The 12,234-nt window shown below is 43.5% G+C and overlaps 1 protein-coding gene across 4 annotated transcripts; it reads left to right on the forward strand.

Annotated features, from left to right (window-relative positions):
• The first annotated feature begins 2,379 nt into the window (after positions 1 to 2,379).
• Positions 2,380 to 12,202, forward strand: atrip (ATR interacting protein). 4 transcript variants are annotated; one of them, XM_035389143.1, is made up of 14 exons: positions 2,380 to 2,868; positions 3,510 to 3,823; positions 4,019 to 4,104; positions 4,320 to 4,490; positions 5,005 to 5,123; positions 5,807 to 5,967; positions 6,400 to 6,495; positions 6,805 to 6,931; positions 7,403 to 8,059; positions 8,791 to 8,933; positions 9,492 to 9,583; positions 9,738 to 9,824; positions 11,155 to 11,413; positions 11,566 to 12,202. In XM_035389143.1, the coding sequence occupies exons 2-14, from the start codon at positions 3,511 to 3,513 to the stop codon at positions 11,637 to 11,639; spliced, it is 2,385 nt and encodes a 794-aa protein (XP_035245034.1). In that variant the 5' UTR covers positions 2,380 to 2,868; position 3,510; the 3' UTR covers positions 11,640 to 12,202. The 4 variants fall into 4 exon arrangements, with proteins under 4 accessions (XP_035245034.1, XP_035245031.1, XP_035245032.1 ...); XM_035389140.1 differs by having other exon boundaries at positions 2,380 to 2,556; XM_035389142.1 differs by having other exon boundaries at positions 2,394 to 2,454.
• Positions 12,203 to 12,234: the final 32 nt, after the last annotated feature.

Consider the following 12,234-nt stretch of genomic DNA (forward strand, 5'->3'; position numbering starts at 1 on the left):
CTGTGTGTCCACTATTGTATATTCAATCAGCATAGTGTAGCATTACCACACACCAAAGTCAGGACAACTGAAAACAGGTTTGGATGTTTGGTTGCGTTGCACAGAATCAAATTAAACAGAATCTTTCTTCTTTTGCACTGTATGATTCCAGTCATCAAGACAGGATCAAGATTCCCCAACATATTCAAAACTGGGAAAAATGTGTGGCAAGACACCAAAGGAGAGATACAGTATATACACAATGTTACTTAAATGTTGTATATTTATCATGAAGCTAGCTTATGAAGGTTTTTATTTCAAGCTGGCTATAGCTATCTCACTCCTCCTTGTGGAATATGTTCCACTGCAGGAGTGGCTTAGTGTTTAGGCAGCAGAACAGAAATATTCTTTGGCCTGATCAGGGCCCAGACATCTGTAATGGACAAAGCCACATGAGGACTAAAAGGATGACACAGAACCCTCACAGCTGCATGGCTGTAGCATAGTTGGTCTAATGGAACAGACCCACAGTGAATTGCCATTGGTTTTATTTAGACCTGCATTATTATGTCAGTCAGAAAGTTTCATTTATGGAATCATACTCTTTAAAACATATCCTTACATTTCTCATTCACTTGGCCACAGCTTTATATTTTTAACAATTCTATACCCTCCAACACAATGGCCTGTGTTATGCTTTGGCATCACAACATAGCTGACACAAACCCAGTTTTAATTACCAGCAAAGAAATTCACCACCATTCCACGCAGACTCATGGCCACCCAGCCCTTACAAAAAAAAAATCAACTGTCATTCAATTGTAGTTGTAATGAGTGTAATTTTTGCAGTATTCCCCTAGTATTATGCAATATTTTAAACAAACTTGTTTTTCAATTGCAGTATTAGTGCGGTTATAATGCCATTTCACTACTTCATGTGCAGTACTCATGAGGTAGATCTCTTTAGTATTGCATTTTAACTGGATTGTACTGCATTGTACTTTAGATAAACTACAGTATTACTTCGCAGTAGCTGCAGGAATTTTTTGTAAGGGGGGCAATTATTTCATGGAACACTCTTTAATTTATTGTCCATTCTAGAACATGAAATGCATTTGAGATAAATAATTTGTTCAAGATAAATAGGCCATATGTTGTATACAAACTTAGATTGTTGACTGTGGAGTTGATAACAACAGTACGCGTGGAACAACACATTCTTTACCTCAGATATCAATAGCAGATAAAATGTAGATATGAAAGGTCGATTGCCAGCTCAATCTGACCTTAACTGACTGCTTACTTCGAAGGAAAATCCCCGGGCCGGCAGATTAAAAATTAGTACAAAGTTCACTGTTTCAACTACGTTGAAATGTGGGTGGGGTCCCAAGTGAAATGTTTCAAATTTCCCTGCCAATGTCAAACAGTGTATTCTCCTGATGGTATTGACTCTATTGTTTTGAGTTGTTTGGGGGAACGGATGATTGAACTCTATCAGTAACAAAGAACAAACAAGATATATTGGTGATTTTATGCGTTGCTGTGGGATGGCATTCCATTCCTCAACCTGGATGCGTCGCAGGTCAGCCAGCATGGTTGAATGGAAAGGCCTGCCAACAGTCCAGACCTCAACCCAATTGAACACTTGTGGGATCAGCTCAGGCGGGCTGTACGTGCTAGAGTGACCAACGCAACCACGTTGGCTGACCTGCGATGAATCCTGGTTGAGGAATGGAATGCCATCCCACAGCAACGCGTGACCACGCTGGTGACCAGCATGAGGAGGAGGTGCCAGGCTGTTGTGGCTGCGTATGGTTCTTCCACCCGCTACTGAGGCTCCTGACTGTTTGTTCAATGAATAAACCGTAAAATTACCAATATTTCTTGTTTGTTCCTTGTTACTGATAGAGTTCAATCATCCAATCCCCCAAACAACTCAAAACAATAGAGTCAATACCAACAGGAGAATACACTGTTTGACATTGGCAGGGAAATTTGCCACATTTCACTTGGGACCCCATCCACATAATCAGCTGTGCTGCTCATCCCACAAATGCATGATCCTTACAAATGGGACATCATTGTGAAGGGAAATTAACTGGCTTTCCAATGATATAAGATACATGCTGATACATGCTAATAATACAGTAGCACTCGACCAAACACAAATTTCCAAACTTTTTTTGAGGAGTTTATGTAAATTACATTAATTAAAATAGAACAAAAACGATATTTCCCTAGGGCCAGAATTTCTAAAAGCGATAACTGCATAAAGAAAGACGCAGTATGTCTACTGTAGGTTACCGTAGAAATTGCTGCCGTCCTCTCTTCACGGTAGTCCAATAGAATTTCGCATTACTACATATAGAATGCAACAAGTGATATGATTCGTTAATTTCATTGAAACAGCAAGCGAGCTACACACGGCCGAAATAATGGCAGTACTCTCTTTATGCTACAATAGTCGATGGCTAGGTAACAAATGCAGTAGTTAGCTGGCGTGTTAACGTTTTTTTGTGCATTAATGATCGCATATTTACTGTTATGGATTGTGCATAACTCGCTAGCTACCCAAACGTAAGGCTTGTTTAATATCTAACGTTAACTAATGTTAGTTTATACAAAGTTAATTTATCTGGCTGGCTAGCTAGCTAACATTCTGATGCAGCTTGCTCACATTATATGTTAACGATCCCCTGCTAAGATGGTTAGCTTATTAAAATATCAACGGTACCGCTACTTGGTTAGATAGCTACCTGTAACTACCAGGTAAATTTAAGAGCACGTAGTTTCCGCTAGCTATGAATGGGTGTTTGACTGGCTGGAAGTTAAGCTAGCAAGTTACGAGAGGATGTTGTGGTAATGCCTAGCCAAGCTGAGCAACACTAGGTCAGTATATATCGGTAGGGTAAGTTATATTGTACTTGCCTGGTTGGCAAAAGGAGGACGGATAGTAATTACGTTACTTTACAGTGTTAACTAGTCTAACTGTTCGAAGAACACTAGCTAGCTATCGATAAATTACGTACGTTACAGATAGTTAGCTAACAGTTCCACAACTGGTCAATTAGCGTTAGTTGTATTTAAATGGAAATCGGATCTGCCTTGCTGGTTAATTTGGCGAGTTAGATATATAATGTCAACTAACTAGGTTTTGGTTTAGATAGTCAGTAGTAAAAAGACTTGGCATTTTACCATTTCTTTTCCCAGGAATGTCATTTTGCGCAAATTCCAATGCATTGACAACACCTATAACCATTAACGCTATTGGCTGACAAAAGTTGCACCTGGGTCAGGGTACAACTAAGGTATATCAGGTGTGAACCACTTCTTAGTGATGTGTATACCTTAGTCATTAAGGTATGTGTCGTTACTTGTGTAAGCGACAAAACATATAAGGCCCTTTGTTCTGTTATTTCGTTACTGCTAACGGTAGATGCTAATTTCTCAAATACTTGAACATGTTGGTTAATTAAACCATTGCTACGGTCAGTCAAGTTGATGTTGGGTTATGCCTGCCTGGTCACTAGAATGGAGTGCCCACCGACGAAGCGACTGAAAGGGCTAAATTATGGTGCTCCATCCACTACTGATTCATTTGGTGATGACGGGGACTTCACTCAAGATGACCTGGATGAGATTGATATTATTGCCTCTCAGGCATTCACAGGGGATGTGGGAGTGAAAGGTCCTAAAGAGACTTTTGGTGCAGTTTATCCTCTTCCGGGTGCCCAGAGAAAACCTGTTCCAGAGGGTAGGAAAGCCTCTGCTTTGAGTGGAAGTAGCAACCCTGGCCAGAGTAACATGGGCAGCATTTATCAACTTCCAACCGTTGAGGTTTTTGGTAAGTTTCAAACGTTTTCTGGGTTGTGATTTTAAGGATGCAAGCATGTTTTCTGGGTAATGATTCCTATGCCTTTTTGCTTATTTTAAGAGTACAATGTCATATCTGTATTACCTGTCTTGTATCTGACATGAAGTGAAAGCATGTAATATTATTTTGTAGTAAGCCCATGTGTTGGGGGTGTGTATGTTTCAGGGAATGTACAGCAGCAATTCAAGAAAAACAAGGATGACCTGTCCTATGGTAATCTGGAAGCACAACAAGCTGAGCTAAAGAAAAAGGTATTGACACATCAGTTAATGTCTTTGGAACACTGCCTGTGATGGACGCTGAATAGATTTGGTTTACGTGTGGCAGTTGTGACACATACAAAAAACCATACAGAAATAACATCAGATATATTACACACAGACCTGCTCCCTCATTTCTATATGCCTCCTTGAGGAGCACATTTGAGACAAATTAAGACCCGTTTCCCTGTTTGTGATCTCATAAGTTGAAGGAAGTGGAGGATAAGCTCCTGATGAAAGATGGGGAGATCCGTGTCCTGCGTGACTCCATTAGGCACGCCCAGCAGGAGAAGGAGCAAGAGAGACAGAGCCAGCTCCTCCAGGAGAAGGAGAGAGCTCACATCCAGAGTGAGAAGGAGAAAGAGCTCTTGAAGAAGGTAACTGTGACTCCACCACTGTGGGCTGCTCTTGCAAGCAGTCTGATATAAACATATAGATCGAAGGACTGAATCCTCTTTTTAGTTCACTTTTCATGTTATCATTTGTCTGATACTCTGGTGCACAAGTAAGTCAAAATAATTCAGCTTATGGAGGGAGACAGTAGATGACTAATTTCCAGAAGTGCTCAAACCTTCTCTTCATAAACACAATTTCTCCTCTCTCTTGGCCTAAAAATAAGTTCCTATGCTGTCACAGGATTTATGGGGCTGGTAGGATCTGCCTTTGACTATACAGTAGGTCACCACCTACAATAATGGCTATGAAGCGCTAATACTGGTGACTACAAAGGCTCACTTGAGTTGAATTGCAACCATTTAGCAAGTCTAGTTTGAAAGAATTCATTGTCATCTGATCACAACACATAAGAGCACTTACAAAAGTTGTTTTGTATGGCAGTAGAATTTAATTGTTTTTTGGTGCATCATTTCTTACAATAATCTGACTTTCCAGGTGAAATCCTTGCAGTCAGAATTGCACTTTAAAGAAGCAGAGATGAATGAAATAAAGACCAAACTTCAGAACTCTGAACGGGGAAGTAAGCGTGTTGTATCTTCTACTGCAAGAAATAGGTATGCTTTATTGCAGTCCATTCTTTTTTTTGTTTACATCAAGTGTTTACATCTTTTCCTCTCATAATCCAAAGACCTGGTATCTAGTTTCAATATGTTGACCTTAGCTAGGAATTTGTTTTAGTTCTTGGAAATGCTGTTATTATTTATTAATTTTTTGGCTGGAACGCATCAGCGGCCCTACAGACGCGAATGTCTCTGAGTGACTGAGTGAGTGCTGAAGTTACACCATTGGTCGGCTGAGTTATGAAATTACACCACTGGTCAGCCGGATGACGTGTGTTAGGTCCAGCCGTATACTAGGATTTAACCTGGTCTTGTTCTTTGTGAAATGTTTATTCGCAGATCTCTTAGAGATATAGAATACTGAAAATGTATTGAATATATACATTATATATACATATATAAAATATATTGACTTGTTACAACACTTCACCATGTCTTAACATTTGAAATGTGAAATTATTGCCACTTTCACATATTTAAAATGCACTTTGAAATATGTTTGATGCCTTTGTGCAGATGCCAGATCTAGCCAATCCTCACCCATTTAGGTAGTGTTCTATTTATGGCTTTGTAACTCCATGTAACTCTATGCTAACTCCTTAATTGTGCTATGCTAAATCCTTGGTTGTACTATGCTAACTCCTTGGTTGTGCTATGCTAACTCCTTGGTTCTACAGCCCCAGGAGGTGTTCCCCGGCAGCACTGCAGCAGGATGGGAGTGGGGGCAGTGGAGTCTCCCCTGGGGTCAGCCCATTCCTCACCAAGGAGAGCTTTGCTGCTCAGCTGTCCAGCAGGGCTTCTCCAGCCACTGCTGACCGGGTCAGCCATTTTGGGGCGGGTAAGCAGTTACTACTCATCACAGTTTTTTTTTTTAAAAGACATTCTGTTGAATCGGGTGTGTAATCCATACATCCCAGTTGAAGCGCCAGTGCTGGGCACAAGGCAAATCACAGAAAGGATAAATATCCTACACAGTGAGTTTATTAACTGAACCACAGACAGAAGTTTTGGAGACCTACCCAGTCAGTATTGTCTTTATAGTCCAGTTTGGGTGCATTAAATTGTATATAGGCCAAGTGCCTCTTGTTTTTCTTTTTTCAATATTCCTGTCGCCTTTAAAGAGAGTTTGTATAAACTTGTATAAAATTGAATTAACTTAAGCCTGTAAAGAGTATTTCAGTGTCACAGTCCTCTTTGCCACCCCCTCTGTATGATAGTGGTTTGCACTGTAGGCATTGTTCTCTCTTTGCTTATGTAATCCTGCATCAAGGTGGAAGACCTGTCAGTGAGGCCAACAACAGCGTCAGCAACGATTCAAAATTCCGGAAGCAGGGTTTCACCGGTCCTGACGCGTGCAGCTGTCAAGGTAGCTTTACATCTGTCTTCCCAGCAGTGAAGTGAAATCCGTTAGCCAGTCCAAAAAAAAGACTGTCCATGCACTGTATACCATTTAAGGTATTTTCAGTGTTTTTGTGAAAACAGTTCAAATTCATTCAACACATCTGAGAAGTATTCAGTTTTGAGAAAACTTTTAAATTACGTGTCCCATAGAAGTGCAACCGTTTTGTGACTCGTCTCAGCCGTTCTCAAGATGTACACCGTTTAAAAATTAAGCATCAAGAAAATGGTTTTGAACCGATTTGTTACTTGCTGTTGTGCTGTTTTCTTTGCGAAGAGTGGATTCTGCTGAACCTGCTGCTGCAGCACCCGCTGGACCCCAGCACCTTAGGCCTGAGCCACCTGCTGTGCCTCAGCCCAGAAACCCTGCCCGGCCTCCTAATGCAGCACAGCTACCTCAGCCCGTAAGCAGGCCTCGGACACTCCGTGAATTGTGTCTTCCCCAGTGCCACAGCTGCGTTCTCTCAGCAGAGATACCTGCCCTTGACATTCCCACCCAGCGAGGGCTGGGACATAGGTGTTCTCATTACTTGACACATTTGCATAGCTGAATGGTTGTAATGCAATTGTACGTTTAGTGTTTTCTTTTAGGCACATGGCACTCAAATCCAGAGTGATTTACACAACATACATTTTACATGCAACCCATTAACATGGATATGTATTGAAGCAACTAAGATTACTTCAACATTACTCGAGGATATGGCACCGCTCCTCCTAGGAATTGAACGTGCAAGTTCTGAGTTTTAAGCTAAGTTCCCTAAACATTATACTACGTTGCCTAAAGTTGCCCCTGTGTGCCAAAAATCATATTATTGGCTCAGTACCACATCATCTAGATAATTATTTTTCCCTCCCTCTTCCCGCCGCACCAGGGGGTCTTCAGCGGGGTCCAGCGGCTCCTCAGAGCCCAAGGCTGTGCAGCAGCTGCAGAGCGGCTTCAGCCAGGCCCAGAGCCTCGCCATGTCCGGGCTCAGCATGCTGGCGCTCAGGCACCACACGCCCAGCGCCGGGGGCGAAGACGGGCAGGCCGCGAGCCAGAGGTGCCCAGGGGCGGTGCACCTCCTGCCCCTGCTGGAGCACCACGTGGGCCTGTTCTGCCAGGCGCTGGAGGCGGCGGACAGCCCCGGGAGGAGCCCGCTGAGGGGGAGCTCCGTGTCCGGCTCCTCCTCCGAGGGCAGCGTGGCCTCCAGCCTGGAGGAGTCTCTGGTAGGCCTGGAGGAGTTTGCCTTGGCAGCGCTGAGAGCGCTCTACCACCTGCTGTCCCACAGCACCCAGGCCGTGCACGCGCTGCTGTCCCATCATGCCCCGGGGCTGCCCGAGACTGATCGCGCCGCCGCCCGCCCGGCCTGCTCCCAGGCGCCCGCGGACCCGCAGGGGGCGCCGTCCCAGCACCCCCTGCTCAGGAGGCTGCTCCAGCTGGCCGACCCGGCCTTCACCAGCCCCGCCTGCCAGAGGGAGAAGGTGCTGTCGGCCAGCCTGATGGCGCTCAACGTGCTGGCGGAGAGAGCCGGAGACCAGCTGCGCTGCAGGTAAAGGCCCGGCTCTCTGCCTCCTGAACCTCGCATTTCAGTCTGCAGTTATCTGCACACCTGCAGGGCTTGCCTTATTCTGTTTGTGAAAGGCACACTGTTGTGATGAGTCAAAAGTAGAGCAGATTTTTGGTCTGCTGGGTGGCTTGTCTTGTTAAGGATACTTTTCCAGTGGGTGGATGGTCCCTTTGGTCTGGTATGAAATCTGGACTATGCGAGTGAGAGGGAGTGATTCATTCAGCTGGGGTGACTCATAGCTCACGAGCGGCCCCAGCTAGCCAGCGGGGTGCTCACAGTCTGCCTCTTAAAGCTGCACATGCAGTGTCTTCCTCCTGCGCGTGTCTGTGCAGGCGGCAGTGTGAAAGGAAGCAGTGTGTGACATCTTGTGTGTCAAAAATAAATCAAATACACACACACACACACACACACACAGGGTAACGTCCAAAATTATAAAATGACCAAAAGGATATATTAAATAAACAACAGAGTGATATATGCTCAAAAAAAGGGAAAGCTTATATTTTATACTTTTTACGGTTGTTCTGAGAGAAGGTTTTCCTCCATCTTCTGTTAAGCTGCCCCTCCCCAAGATGCGGACGCCCGTACTAGCAGCTGCTCGTCCAAACACAAACAACCGCTCTATGGAAATTCCTCAGGGTATTCCAGCCGTGAAAAGCATCCAAACAGGCATCCATATATGGATGTGCTGTCCTTTTGTTTGACATTAACAGGATGAAGCTGGTGGTGACAAGCCCGTTCGCTGCTCGGTGCCTGTCTCTGGACTCCTCCTACAGAACTGTGTCCCTCTCCGTCAGTCTCCTGGCTGTCGCCGCCAGTGATGAGGAGGTGGCCTCTCTGCTGTGCTCACATTTGGGTGAGGTTCCTGCTCAGACCCCTTTCACTCTGTCATCAAACCAAACACACTGACACATCCATGCTCTTCAACCTCTAGGTCAGGGCAGGCAAACCCCAGTCCCGGAGGGCCACAGTGTCTGCTGGTGTTCAGTGTTTCATCATTTAAGTCATTGATTGGCTATATTGTCCACACACCTTTTTCTCAAGGCCTTATTTGGCTGCTGATTGAAAGGAAAGCACACATACCTGCAGACACTGTGGCACTCCAGTCCTGGAGTTTGACACCCCTGCTGAAGATTGTGGGTGAGCAAGAAGGGCTGTCTCTGGATTTCACACCAACTTCTGCTGTATTTCACTACACTGATCATTTATGTGATGCGCCATTTTAGTAAATTTTCTGACTGCTGAACACTCTCTTTGTGCGGCCATGTGAAATATTTTGCTATGGTCTTCAAGTCAAACCATTGTTGGTGTATCCAGGTGGGTTGGGGTAGCCAATTGGGTTGGGAGTAATTGGTGGCAAATAAATCCTGGACACACCCACTTTCCTGAAAAACAGCTTTTGTTTTCTCTGTAGAACCGTGCCCTCTCCTCAAAATGTTCCAGTACGTTACGACCCGCCCGGACAAGTCAGTCACAGAGAGCCAGTGGTCTCATCTGGAGCTGGAGGTGATCAAGCTTTAGTTTGAACTAATGGTAGTTTCCATTTCAGAGAACAGATTTGTACTGTGCAGAGTACAGTGACACCCGCCGAAAATATATTGACTGTATCAAAGTTTTTTGTTTTCTTCTTTCTTCACTCATCTTATTTTTCCTTGGCCAGGTTACACGGTTCCTGACGATGCTTTTTACTCAGAGAACGTCCACATGGTTGGCTTTCATTGAGTCCTCCTGTCAGTGCAACAATGAGGTAAGCAATATGGTTTAATAAGATCTGTTCCACAGCTAGCGTCCCAGTGCAGTTTCCCGTACTGATTAGTTATTTAAACACATTACTTATTTAAATACATTTCAAGGTTTTCTGCAGTTCTAGTGCTGTTACAGCTCATTCCCATTATTTCAATTTATTTACATGAAATAGATCTAAAATGACCAGTTATGAGCAGTGTTTTAGTGGTATTAAAATACAGATTGAGATTTAAGTATTTGAGTTGTGGAATTGCAGTCTCAAGCATTTCAGTTGTATAAATATAATTTCAGTAGATGCAGAACAAACATTTGTTTCATATGGTTTCATTATTTAAAATCATTTGAGGATGTGTACTTGTAACTGCATATTTAACATACCAAACAAGAAGCAAGAAATCATTAGAATAATAAATAGAAAATCTTCCCTTATGAAAACATTTTGGTTTATTTGATTCCGCTGGACTTTCCTTTTTAACAAACATGAATTATCTTGTTTTCTTAAAAATCTTAATTGGTCATGTGCATCTTGTAAACTACCAAGAATATCAATGTAATTAAGAAAAATGACAGTAGATGGCGCTACTTTCCTTTTCACTGTGCAAATCTGATCTAGCCCCATTGTCTGTTTCAGTCATTCATTTCCATACAAAACTGAATCAGATTGCAAACTGGAATTTATCAGTTAAATGTAACAAATAGCTTGAATTCTGTGTTCAGCCTGAGAGTACTGAATGCTAAACAGTTAACTTTAATGTTGCTAAAAGCCTGTTACGGCACTTCATTGCGTTCTTAATCAACTACCGCACAAGTTCAGTGAGGTGCAAAATTAATTTTATTTTATTTTTTTCCTTCCAAGTCTGAAGGACGACCTTTTTCAGTAAACCGCCATCTCTGTCTTTGGAAAACTGTTTGATTCTGTTCTGACCCTGTACTGACCCTGTACTGACCCTGCACTGTTAGCTTTCCCACATTGTATTCTTTCCAGATAGTGCTTATACGTGCCCCTTGTCTATAGAGATAGTGAACCTGATAGCTTGTGCATTCATATACAAAACTTTGTTTTTAGTTTAGAAACAGGGCTCACCTGAATGTGTGATACTATGTATGATACATTTGTAAATCAGATGTACACGCAGCCATTAAAGAGGTCCAGAAGAAGGAGGTTGCACATTCGCTGTGCTCATAAACGTATATAACAGTGGAACCAGGGCTTTGGCTCTGTGTGCCCTTGTTAGGGTTTACTTCTGTTGACACAGTCACACAGTTGATACTCTGTTGATACAGAGTTGTCGTGTAAACTGTGCTAACAATGCCTGCGTGTGCCTGAGCAGGTGGTAAGGACCCTGGTGGTGCTCCTGCACAGGCAGTGGTTGAAGGCGAGGAGGTGGGAGTACCAGGAGGGGCGGAGCCAAGCCTGGGCCGGCCCAGGGCTGCAGCTGCTGAGGGAGGCTATGACACTGCTGCACTGGCTCCTGTTGAACGACGCCAGCTTCTCCGAGCACTGCCTGGACGTGCTGCACATGTACGACCAGGTCTTCCCCGCCATACGGGACACCTTCCGCAAGATCCCCTGCCTGACCGAGAGCGAAGGTCCGTGCCTTTGAGGCGAGGCTTCTCGGAGCCTTTCGGAGTTTCAGTTCCCGCACTACGTCTCTGCTGAATGGTGTTTGATCTTAATGTGTTTTGTTCCCATTTCTGTTCCAATCTCCCTCCCCCCCCCCTCTTCTTGTTCCTGTCACTAGAATTGGCACTAGAAGAAATCAGTCGTCCTGAAGTAGAAGATGCAGAAGATATGGATATTGACACTGGCTCTTGATTGGCTGGTATGCTGCTTTCCCATTTTCATAGAATTTATAGATCACTTTTAAGAAATGTCTGCGAAAATAAAGAAATGTGCTGTTGTTAAAGTAACGAAACTAATTGCCTTAGTGTAGGATGTACCTTAATCCTATCAGTCATGATTTGTATGACTGCTGCTTACCGATGCTTCCCTGCATTTCAGAAACATTTATAAATGGTCACTTCACAGAACTTCCAAAGGTCTCATGTAGTTGCCTTTATGTCCCCATTTCTGCATCTGGTTGGCATATTTAGCAGCGTACCTCATAAGCAACACAGTTAGGATTTGACAGGTTTAGTGAGTTCCATATTCTAGAGCACCAAGCCAGGAAGTCAGAAAAAATTGATTTGCATTGCTGAAGGCTTCAGCCTGACTTGATCATATTTTGTTCCACCTTTTCTACCAATAGCTACCTACCAAAATGTTCATGGATTATCATTTAGCCACTGTGGGCCTTGTTTTCAGAAGAAATAACTGAAAAAATCTGAAAAAATTAGTTGAATAACAGGATTGACTCATTAAATAGTGCCACACCCACAGCTGTCAAAGGGTCAAGTCTCTTCAGGATTGC

Source organism: Anguilla anguilla, chromosome 13 (genome assembly GCF_013347855.1).
Source record: "Anguilla anguilla isolate fAngAng1 chromosome 13, fAngAng1.pri, whole genome shotgun sequence".
NCBI lineage: Eukaryota > Metazoa > Chordata > Actinopteri > Anguilliformes > Anguillidae > Anguilla > Anguilla anguilla.